General features: G+C 39.8%; 1 protein-coding gene across 1 annotated transcript; it reads right to left on the minus strand.

Annotated features, from left to right (window-relative positions):
• Positions 1-3,696: 3,696 nt before the first annotated feature.
• Positions 3,697-23,614, minus strand: GOPC (golgi associated PDZ and coiled-coil motif containing). Its single transcript, XM_088522703.1, has 9 exons — positions 23,336-23,614; positions 14,669-14,833; positions 12,584-12,607; positions 9,012-9,187; positions 7,080-7,245; positions 6,397-6,492; positions 5,408-5,572; positions 4,715-4,895; positions 3,697-4,214 (listed from the first exon to the last, which is right to left on the minus strand). The coding sequence occupies exons 1-9, from the start codon at positions 23,612-23,614 to the stop codon at positions 4,096-4,098; spliced, it is 1,371 nt and encodes a 456-aa protein (XP_088378829.1). The 3' UTR covers positions 3,697-4,095.
• Positions 23,615-23,903: the final 289 nt, after the last annotated feature.

The following is a 23,903-nucleotide window of genomic DNA, read 5'->3' on the forward strand; positions in this document are numbered from 1 at the left end:
GCCAAACATTTCTAAGGACAGAAGAAAGTATGCCGTTTTTTTTAGTTTTTGGGTTCCACTCAAACCATGCAATTTCTAATTTCAGAAGAATTAGAAATCACATCACATCGGAAGAGACACGATTCTGGAAATAAGGCAAGGCTAAAGCATCTTAAGAAATTCTCTTTCCAAGCTGCTGGGCTAAGGTTCTGCTGAACAAAATCGGCTCCACAGGAACATGCCCAGTCAGGACATGTTCCTCCTCTTCTGTCATTTGTGGATCTATGAGGAAAACAGAAAAAAAAGGCGCAGAGGAGCTGTTCAGTGACAGCAGCCACTGAGAGCAGCAAGAGGACAACAGGGACACGGGGGACTTTTGAGTAATCTCTCTTGTCCTCAGCTGGCACAAATAAAATGACTTTTCCCTTTTCCCTCTTCTTTCCCAAGAAACTCATAATTAAATCCTTATAAAAGTTATAAACTAAAACCCAAATATCTGCAGTTATCACTCTCCCCGTCTGTTCATTATACATCTTCTCATCCATCCGTCTCCGTGCTTGCACAGTTCAGTCACACATTCTCAATAAATCTCAATAAACATCACCATTACGCTACTGCCCCAGTTACTGCACCACCGCCATTCATCCTGCTCTCTGATCGGCCTCAAGTCCTGTCTCGGCTTGCTGCTTAAGGGCAGGAAGACCACTGGAGTGTTGAGAAGAGGCTTTTTTTTTTTTTTTTTTATAAAAAGTAATTTTAGGAATGAAAATAGGAATGAGTTAGATCACAGAGTTAGGTGTCTATATTTTATACATAAAAAAAAAATCCAACCCAAACACCTGAAATATTAGGCTGAATTAGGTAAAGAAATCACTGCAATGCAGAAGAGTATCTTTATTTACAGGCTAATAAAAATATTAAATTCAGCTTAACTAGATATAATACATTTGTTGCAAAATGTTACATTTGCAGGCGTGAGGGCAGCCAAGGATGTAAGGTTGTTTGCACAGCTACAGTAAACAGCATTTGAATGTTGTTTGACATAACTGTGGATTAACACGCACTGAGATAGAAACAAACCCTTCCCACTGCCATAAATACACTTCTACCAAGGAAATACTACATACACTATTTTATCAGTTAGACTTATTGCCATCAAGCACTTTTCTTAACTTGCATGCTTTTAGTAAACATTGGGCCCAGACACCAACAAATACTCTCCATCTTTACGCTATAGCACAATTGTCCACGGAAAACTTATTTTCAACAAGCAAAGAATTACCTACTTGAAAGAATCACACAGTCCTCTCTTCAGAATTTTATTTTTGAAGTAAAAATATATATATACACAAGTAAACTATTTTACACTTCAAAAAATAAAAACAAGGTCTGAATACTGACTTTCCTTGGAAATTCTTCCAAGTCAAATTCATTTACCATCTGGGAATCAGCAGGTCTGAGTCTTCCAGTTACTGGCAAAAAAGCAAAGCGTACATTTGTCCACTAAGCCTGGAAATCTCAACTTGCAAAACCTTCCTCAGCTTAAATATAATCTCCAACCATCTCCCTATGACTGCAATAAATCAGTATTTTAAATCGGCTCTTAAGTAGTATGGAGTATAGCCATACTGTAGTGTCAGAGCAAAACCCTCCCATTTAGGCTTCCTAAATAAAGATTATGAAAACTGTGGGGAAGAAATATGCTGATAATTTACTGCCACCTGATTTTTTTTTTTTTACTCTTCTGGCCTTTTTATTTCCCCCCCAAGGAAAAGTTCCCTTTATCAATCTCCTATACTGGTTTAAAATAGACTACATTAACAGCAGACAGAGCAGAGCATCATGAGAAACTGGCGGACAAGGAATGTCAGGAAAATAACTCCAGTAACATTTTCCTCCGTCTGGTCGAAACCGGTCAAAAGTGATGGTGACAATGTGTGCCAAGACAGAAGAACCAACGCATTTAAAATGCAATCCTTCTCTCAAATACAGGGACACCGTGCAGAGAAACTTACTATTTTTAAAGGCTACCAGACTAGCTGGACAAGCCCTCGTGTCTTACAACTGCAGCAGGGTTTCATACAGTGATGATTTTCAAAGATAAAATCCCCAACATAGCTTTGAACTGTCCTGACAGATAGGATATAGAAAGTCCTGGGCCACGGACAGCTTCAGAGCACACCTTCAACTGTAAGAAAAACAGAAATCTAGATGCAAAATACAGCAGTAGATTTTCTACTAATACACAGTCAATGTGTTCTAAAATTCATGAAGCTTCAGAAAAAGAAACATGCCTGGGGACCTGTTTCTTCTTCACACAGCTTCATTTTTAAATGCCAGTTTGTTTGGTGATAACGTCTTAATTTAGACTATTTAAAAAGCCTTCAACAGCATGTCATATGACAAGGGCTATCACAAAAATGAAACAAAAAATGTAATTCCATCAAGTGAATGAAACTCATGCACACACACACAAAAACAATGATGTAAATAGCAGAGTTAAGGGATTTATAAATAGCAAAATCTTTGAATAAAGTATATACATTTTTAGGATTTTTCTATAAACATATATATATAGTGCTCTTAGGAGAAACAAGTAACCGTGTTCTACATCACAATTGCGAACATTAATTGATATTACTCTAAAGGCCTTTGAGTTCTTCTTATATACGTACATCCTACACTCGCAAAGCTGTCGTTTCATTTCACAGCAGTTCCACTCTCAAAGCACAAAATCTCCTCTTTCCACATTGCTGTTCAATAGCCTGCAGAGCTACGAGCAGGAAAGCAGGTACCACATACTGAAATAAATGCTATTGCAACAGGGAGTTTGCCTATGGAGAGTACTGCACTTCACCAAAAAAATCTACAAATACGATATGAGAAACCGGCCAAGAAACCATCATTGATATTCCCGTGTGCAACCATGCCTTGGACCTTTAGATGTACACCAATTAAGAAGCGATTTTAAAATACACTGTTTTTTTTTTAAAAGAGTAACATTTTGTTTCAACAGTAAGACATTTTTTCAACAATAAGACAATTTTAGGTTAACAGGACTGTCATATCAGAACACAGATAAGGCCAGGCACTATGATTCTGAGTAACTCCTATAAAGTACTGTGCACTCAAATCTCACACCTTTAAAGGTTATTTTAAAGTGAAATGAGTTCGTCCAGTACCCGCCAAAAGCATTCAGCATTTCATAATGTCAAGCCAAGGATGACCAATTCAAAATGTATAAAACCACTCCACACTAATAACCATACCCATTCACAAATGGATGCAAAACTGATGATGTTCGGGGCAGGAGGGAAGAAGGGGGAGAGAGGGGCACACATAATTGTGAAAAAAAAATTAAATTAATTTTCCTTTTAAAAGCATAATATTCTTTTTAGTACTTTTGGAGTAAGTTTCAAATCAGCAACAAATGGAAGAGAATTGATTGAAACAAAAATACCAGAAGTTTCAATCAAAATGATCACGGGCTGAAAGATCTCAGTACTCAGTTGCACGCTTTGGGTTCTGTCGGTCTTTTCTCAAATAAAAGGTTTGGGTTTTTTTTTGCCATTCTGAGAAAAATGTTGTTATTTTTAAAAGCTGCAGTTAAAAAAAATCCCAAGTAGGAAACTCTGTAAGGTAACAGTACAACTTATTCCCCATCCCACCACCCCTCTCCGAGATGAAGCTTGTTCATACCAACTGGAACATCAGCTGTCCCTTTAAAACAACAAAGGGACAAGGTGAAGGTGACCACACTTTACTTCCCCTGGAACCCCAGCAAAATTCAAAGATGGATATATTAAGATCAGCCTTTTTAGAAATCCCATGTTTTGGTGCTTATTATTAAAAGAAAATTCATGTCACAGGCCATGTGCTAGGTAACTACTGCATGTCACACAAAAGACAGTTTTCCACATTTAGAATTGTTCACAATGAAGTCCTGAGGTAACCGCCTTTTTTCCAGGCAACAGTAATACAGTTCCCTTTGACTTTTAATCATTCTTTTACAACCTACACTAGTATATGCAACTTGGAACAGTCAGTAATGATTATCAATTGTTCCCAAAAATGGGATCTGTCCAGGTTTTTTTTTATTATTATTATTCCTTTTTTTTACGATAAAGACTCAGCAGAACGGGCTAACTTGGGTGCAGTGTCTTCTAATGGAGCTCCAACTGAATTCCGCAGGTCTCCATTTTCATGTCCATCAATACTTGGTTTCTTATCAAACACTGCAAGTTAAAAATAAGTTTTATTTAAGGAAGAAAAGCAGTCTCAGATATGACAGATTAGCGAGCTTGCCTTCACAAACTGGAAAGCTTACTGAGAAGATTACTGAAATAAGAGCTAATAAGTTTTTAGTAGAACACAATACATGAGGAAAACAGGAACTATTCTATACTTCTCTGATCTAAAACACATATATAACTGAAGTAGTGAACAAAATAATGGATTCAAGGGAACCAACTAATCCTAGACCAGAATCAGAAAATCAGATGAGAATAAATTCTATTTTCAACTTGGAAAAGGTGAAAAAGTTAATTTAGTTTTATCTAAGTAAACTAGGCCAATAAATGAGGGACTTGCCAAAAGAAGTGACAGTCTAGTAGCAGGTTAATTGAATTAGCAGAAAATTAACTTTACAATTAATATAAAAACACTGTATTCTAGAAATTGCTGTGCATATTGAGAATTAAGACTTAAAGAGCATGTAACACTTTAGAGAGCTTACCTTGTGATGGTTTGACATCCACATTTCCTTCTTTCTTATTAGAACTTGAATTTGCACCTTCTTCCAATTCATCAAGATACAAACGATAACGGTGTCCACTCTCATCCTCATATTCTACATTTTCATCATCTGAATCTACTTCTGGAGCAACATATACTACTTCAAACTCAATTTCGCCTCTCTAAAATGCAATCAAAATTACAAGTTTACCTACTGCACGGCTATGTAATAGGATTACTGTTTTGAGCTAACTAAAACAAGAACATTTTACTCAACGGTTAAGTTGAAAGTTCTTGCTGATTAAAGAAGTGCAGCCTATAGCTATGATTTATCAAACTAAATTATCTGAATTTCTTGGAGATGATCCATGAAAAAAAAGAAAAACAAGACACAGACACCTCTAAATAATCATTTCTCTACCGACAACATAGACAACATAACAAGATTTCCATTAGCTTTACTGAGGGTTCATTAGCCAATATGGGGATTTAACTGAACCAGTACTCACCCAGCAACTTTCTCCTTAGACTTCAAGGCATAACAAGATTAAGCATAAGGTAACACAGTTTCAGGAGTCATTGTATCTTAGTCTAGCATAATTACTGTGCTTAGCAAACATCAGTATCCCAAAGTAATTCAATAGCAGAACAAAAGAAGCACCTGAATTTGCCTGTGGAAAAAAGCGTAACTCACTTGTTGAGAAAGAATAGTCACAGCTTCTTTGTGTTTGGCATCCCTTAGATTAACTCCATTTACTGCCAGAATAGCATCACCAACATGCAGCCCTCCGCATCGATCAGCAGGTTGTCCAGGATGGATTTCAGAGATAAGTATTGGAACACCATGCTCCTTCCCACCCTATAAAAATAACCATATTTTAATTAACTGAGCTCTCCCTTAGTATAAAAATCAGCATTTTGGTATTTGCTCTTAAAAGTGCTTATTTCAGGTTTTATTACAGAAAATATGAAAACCTATGTTGGATAAGAATGCATGATATGCTTCCCTCTTTCCCTCCCAAAAAGTGGGCATATTTCCAATATACACCCAAATAATGAAAAGCGACAGTTCTGACTGTAGTAGCAAAACCATACTTAGGCTGAGGAGACAGCATCAAAGTCTCTTATATTGAAAATAATAAAAAGCATATCAGCATATTCTATTGCAAGAATCAATACTAATCTTTAGAAATCGAAGTGTAAGCCAATTTTCAAATTTCAGTGCAAAAAATAGCCTTTTTATACACACACAACGATATATATATAGTGTTTATATATGTATTTAGTACATAAATACATGCATATAAAGGTGCCAGATAACAATATTTTAAAAAGCTATTCTACAACTACAAGCACTAAGCATTGAAAGTTAGTTCTCAGTCTATTCCTACTCTGTTAAAAGGTCTAAAGTCTAAGTATTTCTTAATACTTTAGCCTTTGTAAAAATCATAAATCAGCAGTTAGCTATTTCTTAGTTAGCTATTCTATTCATATTCATTTCATATTCACGTGTTGTATTCTTCAACTGACCAGAGTGTAGCTATTATTTGCATAATGCAGCCCCTCTGCTTTTTCAACCCGTACAACCCATAACCCATTCCCTGTCCCTCCTGTTGTACAGAAGGAGAAACAAACTTCACGATTGTTTCCTCTGTATCATGGAAAATAAATAAAAGTATTTACTGTAATTGAAATTCCTAGTCCTTCATGGTCTTCTTTAACAAGGAGAACTTTTCTGATTGGACCAACACCTTGACTCTTCTTTAAAGCATCTGGATCCTAGTTTGATGAAGACAAACATAACAAAGTATGAGAACCGAATACTGCTGTTTTTCTGTGTTTTCTCATTTTAAGGCAGTGTAGAAAGTTTTACAGTCCTTCAAGCAGGACAAACTTAGAGCTCCCCTTCACAGACAGGCTATGAAATAAGGAAAACAAACACAACACTGTTTTCCCGACTTGTATAACTATTTAATATTCACCCACCAATATCTTATATGTAATTAGCAACACGAGCAGTAGGATTCACCTCTGACCAACTAAAGTATTCAGGACAGGCCAAAGCAACCCTCCTTCCAGAAGGTCTCTGTTTCTATGCCCTGAAACCTGGGCTCATAAACAGGTCACATGCCAACGCAGGTGAGGCAAGTTCAGCAAGGGTCACCACAGTGAAATGCCTTTTAAAGATTTTATTTAGAAGAATATATAAGAATTTTATTCTTATATAGAAGAATGATTTATACAGAAGTGACATATAAAACTGCAATACTGAACTGAGCTCAAACAGGAAAATGAAGAGCTAACACATGGCTATTTCCCGTAACTCCTGGAAAACTACGGAGGAATGATTTGCCTTTTCAGCTTACATGGCCTGGTGGTGCTTGCATCGGTCGCTTGAGATCGTTCCGACCCCGACAGGCTCTAATAACAGTTTTGTGACGGTGAAGGTGTATTTCTGCCTCCAGCTGATTCCAGAGCTTGTCATGAGCAGGTCCCTTCATATCACGTCCCAGTAACTGAATCTGCTGGACCCTACACGACGGCAAAGAGAGGACACAGGTAACAAGCTGTATCGCACCTGAGAAGGAAGGCACTGTGTTACTCAGCTACATCTGGCTACAGCCCACAGCCAGGCATCAGCTAGTCTGAGTGCAGTAACACAGAACTGTAACAGCGTTGAGCATGTTAAACATGTATGTGCATATGTAAACTCTTCCTAAAAGCTTAAAGTCTTGTAGATTTGTGTAAGTCACAATACCCAGAAACCTTAACGACTGTACCTGGTAAAGCAAGGAATTTGGAGGTTCTTCCTGTATTAATAGCAAATAGAAGATTTTTATCTATATGCCTTTCTACTTACTCTTTAGAGTTAGGAGCTCCTCAGGAGCTCCAGAGAAGGAAAACACATGAGGCTGAAAGAATGCCATTTTATGATTGTTTGACAGAATATGTGCCAGACAATACATAAGATCTTGCAAGAACAAGGAGAAGTAAATGTCTGGGCACTCCCCGTAACTAAAGGAACCAACACCTGTATCCCAGAAGCTTTAAGGGACTATCTTGTTTTTATCTCCAAATGAAACCATAACAGATGCATGCTTTAATATATGAGAATAATATTTTTTTTTTTGTAAGAGGAAATTCAAATCTCACTCTAACAGCAGCAAGGGCCGCAGTGTCATGCTAAAGGAAAGGAAGCCAAGTTGTCAAGTCAACAAAGAATTTAGTAGTGCTTGGGCCAAGAGCTGAATTGCTGCATGAACACATTTACCATGCTAATGGACCATGGTACAGCAACTACTACAAGAGTGTGGTTCAGACAGCTGCAGCACAAGGCCAAAGTGAGAGGATAAACAAGAACTCCCCAAAGTGCAGGACTTGCCAGAGAGGATGAGTGCTGCGGACCACAGCCTCCGAGACACCCGCTGCAGCGGTGACCATCAGCTCCAACCCAGCTCAGCACAGAGGCCGGCAGGCCCGGCCTCTCGCTCACGGGGCCAGCGGGAGGCCACAGGGCCCTGGGCGAGCTCGGGAAGCTGCAGCGCTCATGGTCACCTGGGCACTGTGCTGCTAACACTGACCATGACTGCGTGCTGCTGAGGTTAACGCATCCATTGCCTGCTACCACAGTTAATCATGTCATGGCTATACTGTAGTCACACATGAGTTACCACAGCTACAGCACAGTCTGTAATAGTCATGACATGACATACATAGTGCAGATAGTTTCTTATCTCTGCACATTTTTATCTCCCTGCTAACAATTTTAAAAGCTACGGACTACGGAGGATTAGAAAGCAAACCACAAATAACTCATTCTAAAAAATGCAGTAATGAAGACTCTGTAGTAGGATTATTTGGTGAGAACTTAAGTCTTTAGAATTTCTAAAGATAACTAAGGGAATGGGTGACTGCCTTCATCCTGGTCAGTCTCTTATATTAAGCCCTAAGACAACAATAGTGCAATACCTATCAAGACAGTCAGTCCGAAGCCTCCAAAACCAAGGGAAAAAGGAAACTTAACAGATGTTACTAAAAAATGCAGGTTGCAGTTATAAAAAGAGTGAACAGGGAAAAGTCTGGTTTATAATCAATAATAGCTCAAAAAAATCCACAGACGTTTATATTTAACTCTTCCAAGGTGTGACTTGTATATACACTGTTGATATTTCCATAGCATCAAGAAATGCTTGGTATAGAGGAGGACTCGTGTTTTGCACTACGCAGTATGAAACAACCCCTTTACGAACAAAAAAGGGAAAGAAATCATGCTAGGCACACAAATTGCCTCTACACACCTTCCGGCTAGCTCCTTATCTAAGTACTTGGCTGCCAGTCTTGCTCCATAAACTTCTGCCTGAAGCACCGCGATGTGTCGACGAAGGGCTTCATTTTCCTTCCTCAGCAACTTCACCTCAGCTTCCAGTTGAGCTTCTTTCACTTTCTCTTTCTTGTTAGCTTCAAGCTCTCTCTCCTTTACAAAAAAAAGAAAGAAAAAAAATTGTTGAAAAATTTTCACTGAAGTTATTAGTGAAAGAACATTTACAGTTTCTGCACACAAATATCATAGCTCATTTATGATAAGGGCTTCTTATAATGAGCCACAGGACCCTCAAAATTCAAATTATTTATCTCCTCAAAAAAATTATATTAAGATGTTTTTTCTTTGTCTTTCCTCCCTTCCTCTCAAATTAATTCGGAAGGAGAATTTTTAGAAGACTATTAATTGCCCAATCTTACTGAAAGTCAATGGGAGCTAGACATTTAATTCCATAAATATTGCTCTTCAAAGTCTTACCTATATACAAAACAAAACCCAAAGACTTCTAGAGCAAAGATATTCGAAATCTTACTAGGTTTTAAAATTAAAATAATTAAAACCAAAGTGTTTCTTTGTGTGGTAAATACATTGTGGCATTCAAATACTTTGTATAAGATCAAAGGTACAATTTGTTTTTTCAGAACATAAAAAGACCGGGTCTTCAAGAATATGAGACAGAGGCAACTAATTACCTTTTAGTTTTGGAGATTATTGGAGTTTGATTTGCAGTTACAGTAATATGGGGCATATTCTTCCACACATACATATCCAGTGACAGAGCATCAGCTTCAGGATGTGCCCTTCCAGAAAGGTGCCAGAAGCAACCCCTTCCACATTAACCATCCCGTATCTGCCTCTACCAGTGCACTTAGACTGGTCCAATGAAATTTCAGCTGCTTGCTCCTCTGTCACTATCCTTGTGTTGAGCTAGGGGGTGTCAACAAATACACTTGGAGGAATTTACAGTTCATGAGAGGTTGCCCAAAGGGAACTAGACATCTGTCACTGAAATGTCAATTCGTAGCACATAAAAGTTTAAATGTCATAAGGAAAGGAGATGCAATCTTCATAATTCAGATAAAGCAAACATAGTTATCCTTATGAAACAGTATCGTCACTCAGATTGTGAGTTGTGGACCTGAGCGTGAGGAAGAGAGAAAAACATCTCAAACATTCAAAAACTACTGCTTGTAAAAGCCAAGTATGTTTCCTAGCTGACACAGATCCCTCAGAGAGAACCATCTTACTTAATGCTCAAGCCTTGCACTAATCAGCAGCCAAAGTGCATCTTCCCGGCCGCCCAGTGTTCAGGGCACTCATCCAGGGAAACGAGGGGAGTGAAGGATGGCGGGTTTAGGCTTGTTTCATTCCTAAAGGATTCAAATAGTCCTGAAAATAATGGATTTCAGACTAGCCTGCCTTTGACTGGGGAGAAATGTGTTGAAATGGTCGCTGTGAAAGACGTGGAGTTATTTGGTAGCCAGGGAGGAAGGAAGCCTGGTACTTCAGCCAGAGGTTCTCCCTGCCCTGGGGAGAGGAGGCCTTGCAGACTACACTGTGCCCCCAACTTCATTTTTATCCTGCTTATGAGTCCTTGGCAAAAAATGCATCTAGTGGATCCTAACCAGGGGACAGACACTAACGGCAGTGCTTCTTCCTGCCACGTGCAAAAGGCAAAATTCAAGTAATCGAAATACCATCCCTACTTTTTCCTGTGTTCAAATGAGACATTACTAGAGCTACAGAGAAGAGATTATTTTAAAGACAGGAAAGAAACTATAAAACTATGGAATACTTTGAGGTAATCAATATTCTTTTAAAATTACTTTTAAATGATTTTTAACATGATCGGTTGTCAGTGAAACATTCAGCAAACCTGTATGTCTTTAAAATGACAACTGTTTTCCCGAAAAAAATTAAGTACTAAGTACCAGTACCCTAAGTAGAATACACATCCTATTCTGCAAAATCTACTTTTGAGAATAGCGTGTTTGATTACTCGTATCTTTCTTTTTTTCCCAATATTGCTGAATGCCATTTTTACAGAGTAGCAGGGAAAACACAGCAAACCAGAAAAACAGTAAAGGTATAGGATATAGACGAATAAGATACAGACAAATAAAACCAGGAGATGCGACTTAATATGCAACAGGACAAAATGAAATTCAGTAGAGTTGGCAAGACAAACCTGTTAGCAAATCACAAATACACTCGCTCACTCTTCCAAACCTATACATGAAACCATGAATATGGCTGGTATTACTACATTTGACAATTCAAGAAAGTCCTACCTTCCCAAGAGAGGTAATTTCATAATACATAGGTAGATATTAGCAGATATTCACCAGCAAAACAACTCTGAATTTGATGCACTTTAGCGCTAATTTCCCTCACCTCTGAAATCTTTTTATCAGGTCAGATGAATGTGCCGTTTTAAACAGTTGCACTCAGTGGCCAAGCATTGCCTAACGTACTGCTCGGGAGGAGCGGCTCTCAGATTGCTTGAAATCACATTTCCCTGCAGCTCCTGCACTGACCAGCTGCAGAGCAGATTTGACCACATAAGCACATCAGAAAACCTGGCACAGAAAGCCACATCTGCTCCGTCCCGAGATCAAGAAAAAAATTTCAATAAATCCTCTTTTGAACTGCAATACACACTCATAAGCCAAGAATTTGACCTCATCTACATTTTTAAAACCCAAGCCTCACCACTGTAATCATGGTCTGGGGCTGTTTGAATTCACATCTGCCATCTGCCAGAAGGCAATTACAAAAATTCAGGAGTGTCAAAACACTGGATTGTCTCTGCCAAATATTTGAGCTGTTAGAAGAGTCACAGTTCATACATAAAATTGGTTCTACAGCAGCTGGGCGGTCCATACAGATACGTTGTTCCTGTAAAACTTGCATTATATACACATTGCAAACTCTGCATCAAGTAGTTCTAAGTTTTATAGGCCCAATGACTGTTTAAGTATTCTCTTTTAGAGCATCTTTTATTTGACAAATATAAAAAAGACAGAATTTAGGCAGATATATAAAGGTATGATATTCAGACTAAACACTCCATTTTCTTTCTCACTGGATTTTATGCTTTAGTTATAACCTCCTCCCCCCCAAAATTGATTTGATTTGGGATGTTTGCAGAGGCAACCAAATGTCATATAGCACATTTACATACGGAAAAGTTGACAAAAAAGAGAGATAAAGTGTGACAAATAATTCATATTGCACTGCTAGGTGTGTACGCTATTTATGTTTCAGAAATTGCAAAAAAGCTTAAAATTTTTGAGAGGTAGCAAGAACAATCTTTCAGAATGTCAAGTTGCCACCAAAAAACAAATACAGACTTATGAAAGAGACCACTAAGACTAATAGAACAGAACAATGAACAAACAAAAAGATCTTCACACACCACCTTGGCATCTTGCAAGAAGACTGAACAAGACAGATCTGTTTTGCCAGTTTCTAAGGCCAACATATATAAGTTGCTACACAAAACAAAGCACTGTTTTAAACACAAATAAAGGCAATCAGCCTACTTACCATTTCCTCCACAGAAAGGACAGACTTAAGACAGAAGAAGAGAGTTTCATTATTAGAGAAGCAGGCAGTGGGAACTTTAAGAAAAAGCAATAACATGAATTCGGAAAGAAATGTACCAGTATGTCTTTACCGGAGATTAAAAAAAAAAAAAAAAAAGCAAGCACACTACTACAATCGTACTGAGTAGCAATCTGAGTATTTTGCAATGGAAATTATTAGAAACCTCAACCTAGGTTAAGATGATTTTCCCCCAAAAAATACTTGAAATTGCTATGAAGAATAACGAGATAACATGAAAAGCATTACAATATTTTACTGAAAAGAAGGAAAAAATCCTATTTCAAACTAAAGAAGGCAGGTTCACCTTTTAGCTCCTCTAAACTTAAAATAAGGGGGTTAACTGATGGATAAATAATGCACGTAGCAATTTTCTGAAAGGACAATAAAAATATAGTCTATAATATAACATTTGCTACATAGAAAATGGATTATTTATTTTCAGAAAGGATAACAGGACATGTATCACAACCATATCATGAGGGATGGAGAAAGGTAGCCAAAAGATACATAAATCATAAAACAAATGAAGTTACCTAGATGAAATTTTCTCCATCTTACAAAGAAAGGCACATTACCATGCTTGGACTAAGCAATATCCCACCCCCTAAAAAGGGATTTGAACTAAACTACATGATGTTACCACCTGCTTAGCAAGTCAAAACATTTAAAATATCTCTTAGTTTAAAATTTCACAATTGACTGAGTGTACACTTATATTAAGAACCTGCATGTAACAGAAACAGGAAGTTAACTAGCATAGAACGTAATTTTTCCATCACAATTTCTGTTGATACCATCTCTCCTTGTTCTAAGAGACTTTTGCCTGTCAGAAGGTCAACACTGGATTTTTTACTTATTTAAAACTCAAGCTTTTTTTTTTCTGCATTAGTTTTTTGGGTTTTTTTAAATAAATAAATAACAGTTCTCTATATCAGCTTCAATAATACCAGTTCTAACTTTGTTTTGTGGTATGTATTCTGATATACAGTGCTCCTACATATCATATATTTAAAAGACATACTCTAATTCAACTGTAGGTTTTGGATCTGAAACAGGGAGCATTCAGGTTCATCTGCTAATCAGTGATCAGCACAGATAACCTGTGAGCTTTTACAATCTACTACTGTTTCCGCAGGCATTAAGCAACAAGGCAACATAGCAGAGGCAACTAGTTGAATGTTACATGTATGCTATGACTAGCTAGTTGGAAAATCTGTGAAAAATAAAAAGTGGTCAGACACCAAGACTTCGAGTTATGCCTACAGCCAGAAACCACAATCAATACAGAATTACTTTACTTTTCTATTTAAAAATGTCCCTGTGCTAGAGCATGAAATAGCGTAGTGTCTAGTAAGGAGGTAGTTTATCACACTGGTTATCAGTCAGCTACAATTACTTGCACAAATATCTATATATTGGCTACTGCTGGTGGGTTTTATAAGGTTCTCATACTTCTCAGAACCATTCCACTGTCTGTCACGATATTTATGACGGGAGAAACAGACAGGAGAGTGGATAGATAGCAGAGGTATCTGCAGCATTCTAAGTAAAAAAGCTAGACAAAAGAGAAAGGAGTGTGACACCATCTGCCTTTATGCATGGCAAAACAACTGCATTCTTACTCCTATCAGCCTATTGCTACAATAGGCTTACTTTATTTTAGTCTGTTTTTATGATACATAAACATCTGGTATTTCTATATGAGAAGCTATTTCTTTTAATTTTGTTCTCTGTAAAAAAAAAAAAATCTGAACCATCAAAACATTTTTATCCTTCAGACTTACTAGTTTTTACTACATTAAAAATAGCATCTTACTTTCTTAATTCATTATTCTCACATTATTTAGGTATTTTAACTGTTGCTAACAACCAAATGTAAATGTTACCTAAAAAAAAAAAGCTAATTCTCTCCATCCTTCTTAATGTTAACATTAGCAGTCAGTCTATTTGCACCTTCCAAGGAAGAACTTTGGGAAGAAAGGGAAAAAGTATCCCATAATCCTCTCTCCAGTCTGCCATACTCACCAGTTTTGCCTTGATAGCCCCCGAATCAACACTCTGACCAGTTTTGGCATGCAGCTGCAGCTGAACAGCATGGAGCTGCAGAAGCTGATCGTGCACTTCTTTTTCCAGCACTGCTTTCTCTGCCTGAGTTTCTGTCAGTTCAGACTTCAGATCTACTAACTGTGCCTGGAAGACATAATTCATGATAGTAATTAGAGCAATGATTAAAATGGGGTCATCAGACCTGTGATACATAGATAACTTCTCTGTTGGTACATATGTGCAACACACAGTGTTAAGGGAGATACCAGCACACTCTGCCATCAATTCCTCTGTAGCCCTGCTTAAAGGTAGCATCATTTACAGGTCTTTCTCCTCCCTAACTCCTGCCACATTTATTCACCCACAAACAGTGTCAAGCAATCATACTGCTGAAAAAAACAGCATCCAGATTTTTCATGATGCAGGCAATAGGGCTTTGCTGATGCTGATGCCCACTGTAAAGTAAGGCAACTGTATTTTATCTACGACCAGGTTTATAACCATAGCAATGTAAATTCATTTTAAAACTTAAACATCATGATTTTTCTTAGTACTACAATAATTAATGGAATTCTAAAATAAAAAAGTCAATCTACAAGTATCATCAGCTTAACAGCAACAGTCAATGAACTGCGCAAACCAGAATTAAAACACAACTGAAAATGTGCCTGTACAAAACGAGAGACAGTTATTAACTCTAAAAATGGTTACGAAACATTTCACATACCATTTACATGCAGTGTTTCTATCTGAAACAATAGAACAATTCCAAACACGTTTACCAGGCTGCTTATTATCCTTAATTTCAAGCAGCATTTTTTAAGATAAATTATACTTACATAAGCTTTGAAAACTAGTACTCATACAAGGAAACACAGACAATCTCAGGGGAGAGTTTTGGGGGTTTTTTGTTTTGTTTTTTTGTTTTTGTTTTTTTTTGCTTCCAAGCAAGTTAAAAGCAAAAAAAGGAGAAGTCTCTGATTCTTCAGAAGTCTATCAGGTGAAAGCAGTGCATATTTGATATTTTAATAACACGATACAAATGCATTTTCACAATGAATATCAAATTGCAAGCCAACACTCAACCATTCAATTAAGTAAATCGCTGCTTTAAAAGATTTGTAACAGTAAAAAAAGCAAGCAGGATTTGGGCACCGGGTCAAACTTTAGGTAACTAATTTAGACGGACAGCTTGCCTAAGCTTCCAGCATAATTATCAGACAGAAGAAAGCTCTCAGCGGCGATTCAGAGCACCCAGATTGAAGCATAGTTTGACGAGCCAGGTCAAGCCCCCATGCCCAGCTCACTGCTGCCAAGAAGACGGATCTCCTTGATCTCCCCCAGCTTTTCTGCCCTCACCAAATGCCCCGGGGACCAGGGTGAGAAAATCCCCATCAAGGAGCTCAGCTGGCTTCGGACCCCGCTCCCAGAGCACAGAGCAGAAACCTCCATCTCTCTCCACCCGCTTGGACAGGGCCTGGGCAGACCTGCTGGGCATTTAACTCATGCCCTAGAATAGATTGCGCAAACTTCCTCTCTCAGACTTCTCGAGTGACAAGAAAACTTGAATAACCTGCAAGCCCCACGCAACTCTACAACGGAAATCGCCTTCTGCACGGAACTAGTATTTAAAACTGAACTTTGATAGTTAAGGATACCACCAGCATAAGAGGCAATGATATGGTACGGAGCAGATCACCAAGGCCTATAAGGAACACAGCTGGGTTGGACCTCACAACATTTGTTTCTCTGTGCAGACTGAGAAGCAGTGAGAATGGCGAGCTATCAGTTTTGTTACTTGAGTGATGCTCTGCGGGCATCAATGGACAGACAAAGTGAGACTGCCAAACTCAAAGGAAAAAAAATTTTATACGTGACCTAATATTTAAAATCCTACTGTTTCATTTTAATAAGATTAAAAAGAGAAAGTGTCCACACTACAGAAATGCACATGCAGCTGTGTGTGCAGCACAGAAGTAATCTATTTACATGTTATAAAAGGTCATAAACCCATTGCAGAAACAGATGTAAACAAAACAGTCACACCCAGAAGGAAGTGCAGATATCAAACCTTGTGATCTACTTCTGTGAAGGCCAATTCTAAATCTTTACATTATTTCACAGAAGTTCCAGATTTTGCAGCTTGGCCAGATTATCTAACTCTCTAAAGCAGTGTGACACAACTATCAAGATGTCATATATAAAATACCTTACAGTACTGATAAGTAACGACAGCCCTTTATAATATTCTTCCAGCAACGTTCCTTATCTACCATTTTCTTCATTCTGTTCTACGAGAATCACATGAAAAGCCCAACAGCAAATTAACAGCTCCGCATTCAGTCCTGGAAAACATTCAGTAAACACCACGGGGGGAGCAGAAGCACAGACGGAAGGAGAAGCCTGCGCAGGAGGCACGGACGGGCTCGCTCATTCTGCCGGGCAGGGCTCCCGCACGAGGCACCGGTGCCAGACCCCGCGCCGGGAGCGTTTCCATCCGCGTGAACGCAGCAAGGATAACAGAAGGGTAGCCAGGCCCCCGCACCAACCCTCTAGCTGGCACGTGCCGGGGACGTTTAGCAAGACTGTCAAAGGAGAGGTGCTGTATCGTGCTGTGAAGGGCACCTGCGACTGCTCTACAGTTTGCCAAGAAATCGGCTTGGGGCAGGAGCCATGAACATCCAGTGCAGGAGAAAGTTTACTGCACTGGCAGGAAAGTTCGGGAAATGCCACCAAACAGCAAATTGCGGAACATGAATTTTCACAGAGAATAACACCGGGCTGGGCCTGAGGCGGGTTTTTATGTTTAATTTCGCTACATCCTCAAAGTAACTTCCTGGTTACATCAAAGGAGGACGCAGAAAGAAGCTTGTAAACAGACAGATACTCACTTTAACTTTCAAACACCTGAGATGCAGATTTACCAGTGTTAAACTGAAATACAGTAGAAATGATTTTACACACACAAAATATCTTCAGGAGATCTAGCTACATGAAAATTGCATAAGATTTTTATTCTATAATTAATGAGTGATGCTAAAGTAGCTGTATGTTAAGTTCTGAAAAACACCCTGCCGCTCATTTTCTAACTCACTATTAACAAAATAATCATTTTTGTTGTTAAATTATTTCTAGATTGACATTGGGGAGCTGACAGGTCTTTTCCCCTAAAGGTAATTTTACACAAATTCAAATCAAAGAATTTTCATGAAGGGAGTTGTAATACAAAAATATTCTACGTGTGACTACCCAATGATAGACAGGGACCACACTATTTCCCCTCGAAAATACACAGCAAAGACAGTTTATTAGTGCTCTCACATGTGGCAAGCTACACTCCACACAAAGCTCATACCCCTAAGAGTCAACAAATGTGGCGTCATTTTAATGGGGAATATTATGCCATTTAGCAGTTTTTTTATATATTTCATAGAGATTTTACACCTATGTCCAAATTTCATTTGAAATAGCCCAAGAATTTTAAACTGACACTTTTTTTTTCCCCCTTACAGGACAACAGACAAGATGTCATGACACTAAGCAATAGACAAGTAATTATTCTGCAGAGCAAAAAATTACTGCAAAAATTAGAGTTTCTGTAGACAAAACAGACAAGACAAAGTCTTTTCAATTTGGAAACAGCAATTCTTATTTCCTGATCAAGCAGCTATGAGGTAGTATCCAAGAGAAATATTCATGTAAATGATATTACAACAAAAAAATGCACTTTAAGGTGTCAATATAAAATAAATTCAGTTTAATTGCTGGGATGGAATACATTTACAGTCATGTATCTTTTGAAGTCTTTTTTTTGATTAAGAATGAGGGCTTAGAGCCTTAAAATAAAAGTAAACATCATTGGGATCTCTTTGGACTACTTTATAACATATTCAATCTTCTCTTTATATGGTGGTCTCACCTCTCAGAAAAAAAAATTCAGAAAGACTCACCCATCCACCACTACATTTGTCATAGGAAGATGTTAAAACAATTAACTGAAAATTGTGTATTAATAATAACATAAGATCCTGAGTACAGATCTAAGTGAGCACACATGGCGAATAACGAATACGGACCTTGCCCTGGACAATTTGCAATCTCAGTATGAGGAATGAATACAACATGAAGTACAAATAGGGAGGTATTTGTGCAGCAGGAAGCAGCCAGATGGCATGCTGAAGCCACAAGTTAACTATTTCTCATAATCACTGCTGCAAAGGACACCTGGAATGAGAAATAAGAAGGCAGCAGCATGACAGCCTACAGGCCCAGAACTTTAGAGGAACCACATGAAGAATTATAAGGTTTTAGAAAGTGGGACGAAGACAAGTAACCGTGTTGGCCAGAAGCAAACTTATTACTGAAAGCAAGGAAAACAGTGATTGGAGGCAAATAGAGAAGGGGCATTGTCACAAAAAAATAATGACATGATTTGGTTGACATGAATAATGATTTGGCTTTGGGAGTAGCTTTTATTTTCTGAGTTATCACCCCAACAGTTCCTTCAGTATGAACAAGAATTGTATTTGGGTTAACAGATGTGAAAGAATATCTAAGATTTATCCATTGCCCAGATGGGAGGACCCAAAATAGGACTGAGCTGAAAATGAAAGAGAAGTTATCAGCCTGAGTAATAAGAGGGCAAGGCAGTAATTTTATTCACCACAACTAATACAAACGGGACCTGAATTCCCTATCATCTCTGTCAAAGTGAAATCAGTGCTTTTTGAGGCATGCAGCAATGTGCTTTTCAGTAACTCTACATACCAACAACAAATGAGTTTAAGATGAGTTTAAAAACAACAAACGAGTTTAAAAGCATGAGAAACAAGCAGACTAGCAACAGAAGTCACAAAAACTGCTAAATCTGCATCAATTTCCCCTTGGCTTCCTCATGAAGGCAGTCCAGTGCAATCATTTTGACTGTATGTAAACATTTCTCCCACCTAAAAAAAAATGTTTTTACCCACCTCCCCTCTGCTCTGAGTTGATTACTCAGAGTATTCCAGCTTGAACCAAATTTGGCTGTGGCTGAAGGTGTATGATTAAAGTTTCCCACAATATGCAAGTTTGGGCCAAAACAGCAGCTCGGGAGGACGACTTCACTGGGGGAAAAGTGGGAAGAGTCAGGTCTTAGTTTGTTTAAACCAGACACACACACACACAAAAAAAAAAAGGTAGCAGGCAGATGGCTAGGCAGTGAATGTGCAATTCTGAGCTGCCTCTTGCCCAGATAGCAAAGCACACGTAGGCCAAGAGGCTCAAGGAAGTGGTGCTGTGGAAACCCCAGATCCAGGGGAGAGCACTGGCCATGCCCGAATCAGAAGGTGTCGCCGACTCAGGAGGATGGGGAACATTTGCATCACGACAAAAACATCTCCAGTAAATCAGAAGGAAAACAGATTGAGTAGTTCCTTTGATGCTGTTATTAAGAAAATACTAAACTAGGTACATTTCATAATAGCTAATAATATGATGGCAATTCCCATCAGCTTTAGCTGATACATGAACAAGTTACCTGTAGAACTCCTCAGCATATAGGAATGCATTCCTATAAACCTATTGACTGATTCTAAGTTCATCAAGGACAAAGCTACATTGGCGATTAACTTCTTAAACACTTAAAAGTTTTGCTCAGCTCAAGCATCTACATTGCCTTAAACCAGATTAAGTCACTGGCTTAGGTCGAGACACCCGGAGTGCTCAGCCAGGCACCTCCTTCTAGCTGGTTCATTTTAAACTGCAGAATTAAACTGGCAGCTGCAGGGCTGCAGTTAAGGTCAAGTTCAGCTTTCATCAAAAGCAGAGGCAGACAGACCATTTCTTTTACTTCTACAAAACTGCATTACACAGAACTTTCATGTTCTGAAATGACCACTTAAACAATGTTGTACTTAGCATCGTAACTTCCTCTAACTTAAAACCTGAAATTTCACATCAGCTACAGCCTGCCTCTGCTGACTTATAATGCTTTCCAGGAGGGAAGGAGGAAGGGAGGACAAAAAGACTCCCTGTAAAAGGGGTGTCATCTGCTTTTGTTTTAACAGACAGAGACTCCTACTGTCCTTCACCAAGATCCACTCCCTCGTTTCTTCCAAGTGCTCTACCCCATGCAAGAGAAATCAAACTGACCTTAGAGAAAAGGGTGGCCTCCAACACATTTTTCCTCTTTAATAACCAACTTTAACTAACTCTATCTACTGTGACCAGAAGGAATAATAGGAAAACAAGTCTTCCTCCTCTTTGTTTAATTAAACGCTGCAAATGTTACCATCACAGTAGTATGACTGAAATTTTTTGCCACTCTAAAACACAAGCAAATGTATCTGTGTGTTCACTGTGCCTTGGTGTACCTTCAGGTGCCCACCAAATATAACTTCATCCTGAACATGTCGTTTTACACAGAGCCTTTCTCTCTCCAGCAGTAGATACTACCAGCCATGCCAAAGCATTTTCCGCACCAAACTCCCAGAAGTGGGAGTTTCCATCACCAACCAAACCACTAAGCTGTGCTTCTTAACAACAAATACAATCAATCAGAGAAGGCACATTAAGCTGGTAATGGAAAGCGAGGTCTGAACTCTTTTTCTCTTTTCCTGTCATAATGCTGTAACATGGCTGAACAGCTCTGCTAAAGATAAGGGCTCAGTACCCACAATCAACAGAATGATATACAAAATTTTTTTATCATTACTCAGATTTCCCTTGGGGGAATACTGTCACCCACTCAGTAAGGCAACAGCTTGCAAAAGTAACTGCAGCAGGGAAGTCTTAGCTTCTAAGCATTGCTAACACACTGAAGTCAAAGTATGACTTTCATCCAAATAAAAAGTGTATTTTGGAAGATCTAATATATTGCTTGAGCAAGTATTTGTACCTAAGTAAACTTTTGCTTATGACACTTCACAAATATAAATAAAAATTTCCTATGAAGGGCACAGGCACCATAAAATTTCAATTATGAAATGACTATTATTTTAAATACTGTATGAGATGCAGCATTTTCTTTTTTAAAAAACAGCAAACCCACTGATCGTATCCTAAATTCCAGTATTAATCCTGGTGAGCTCTTTGAAAGTTGTAACTGCATCCTTCATTCTGGACACAGAGGCTTTTGGTTGGACATCTGTGCATGTAAAAAGACAAGACCCTCATTCTCAACAGAGAAGCTCTTTTACAGATTTTAAATGGCCGTTTTCACTTCAAGTTTATGGGTCTAATAATGATGAGGTCCTAAAATTAAGAGCCTTCAAGGCAATACTGTAGCCTTCTAAATGTCTATTTAAATGATAAAAACTCCCTTTATATGTATCTGGCCTAATACAATTATCAGTAGTAAAACTATTTAACAAAATAATAGGTTTTCTGCCACACTTCCAAATGGCTCCCCTCCAGATTCACAACCCCATTTTCACCAAACTGAACTATGTCTCACAGGTAGACACACACTAACGATGCTACTGAGAGTTCCAGACAGGCTCCTTTGCTCTGCAGGACTGAGGCACAGACACTCAGTTATTAGGTGTCTTATTAGGTACCTTAATTGGGTACCAACATCTCTTTCAGGATTTGAGCTTCACTGTTACCTTTCAAAATATTTAAGCTTGAAGCAACTTTTCAGAGAACTACTTGCCATGCATCACCATTCTCTTAAGATAATCTGAAAACTCATTTGTTTTACAAGTCCGTTCAAAACACGCACCATGCCCATGGAATACACAGTAAGCCCTAATCAGCTGCTAGAAATTCACAACTGAGATTTAAGTTCAAGTTGGAACTTTTTAGTACATATGCAAGCCCAGTACTAAAAATGTGTATGACAGCCTAACAGCACAAGCACAAGGAACACTGGAAACTGGATCACTCCAGTGCGTGTCTGCTGAAATAAAAGCTACAATGCTCAAAGCTCATTGCCTAAAGGAGACTTTATTCTACTCTGAAATATCTTGATTCCCAGCTAAACCCTACAACTAGCAAACCCCTCAAACATGGAAGGAACCCAATCAAAACCAAGGTCATTTTACTTAGTTTACTTCCTTCAGCAAAGCGCTGCAGAAGTGCAAGTTACAATTTGAGACTTCCTTTATTAAAATATGTATCTAAAAAAAGGATGAAAAGAACTTAAGTCTGTGGTTTACCTGTCTACAGAAGCTCTTAAAAAGGATGCATCTCTGTGGTTTCTGATATTTTTTTTCCTCTTGCCCCTATATATTCCAAATTTGCTAGAATGAGCACTAGAGCCCTAAAAAGCATATCTTGGAAGAGATACTGAAGAAACTGGGTTTCAGCTCAGGGCAAACGTGAAGCAGAGAAAGCCGTATCAACAATCTCCCAGTGCATAACAGCAGGATGGGCAGTTGCCATCCTATCTCCGAGGAACGAGGCAGATGACGACGTGCCCCAGGCCCAAGGCGATTCGGGCCGTGGCCGCGGGGACAGCGCCCGCTCCCGAGCCCCTTCCCAGGGCCGCTCCAGCCCTCCCGCGGGGGCTCCCTGCTCCAGCAGGCGCGGCCAGCGCGGCTGCGGCAGATACCCCCCTCTCTGCTCGCACCGAGGCCAGACCAGCCGGGCCGGGCGCCACGCGCGGCCTCGGCAAGGCAGGAGGCGCCGTTAAGGCCCCGCAAACCCTCCCGCCGCGCCGCGCACCTCCAGCTTGTGGTTGATCTGCGCCACGGTCTGCGCCTTGTGGCACAGCTGCGCGAAGCACGAGCTCAGGCTCGTCATCTTCTGGCGGCCCTCGTACGTGATGTCGGCCTGGTCGGGGTCGATCTCGCCCAGCAGCAGGTCCACGTCCACGAAGGCCTTGTCGAACTCCTTCTCCAGCACCTCCAGCCAGCGGAACATGGAGGCGCCGCCGCCGGGCGGGGAGGCCGCGCCGCACGCCCCGGGCCCCGGCCCGCAGGGGCCGCCCCCCGCCGCCGACATGAGGCTGGTGCCGCCGCCCGGCCCGGTCCCGCTCCGGTCCCGCTCCGGTCCTGGTCCCGCTCCCGGCGCTCCGGACCCGCCGCGCACGGAGGCCAGAGGAAGGCGCCCCGCGCGCATGCGCCGCGGCCCCAGCGGCGAGCGGCTCGTGCTGCCTGCCACAAGGCCAAGGCGCGGCAGGCAGCAGCGGCCGAGCACCGAGTCACCGATGCGGCGCCGCCCGCGCGCGCCCCGCTCCGGCCTCCCCGGGAGCCTCCGGACGGATCCCGCGTTCCCCCGTTCCCCTCTGTCC

This window comes from Tinamus guttatus, unplaced genomic scaffold, assembly GCF_059628265.1.
Source record: "Tinamus guttatus ecotype Peru unplaced genomic scaffold, ASM5962826v1 Tinamus_guttatus_pri_ptg000010l, whole genome shotgun sequence".
NCBI classification, from domain to species: Eukaryota; Metazoa; Chordata; class Aves; order Tinamiformes; family Tinamidae; genus Tinamus; species Tinamus guttatus.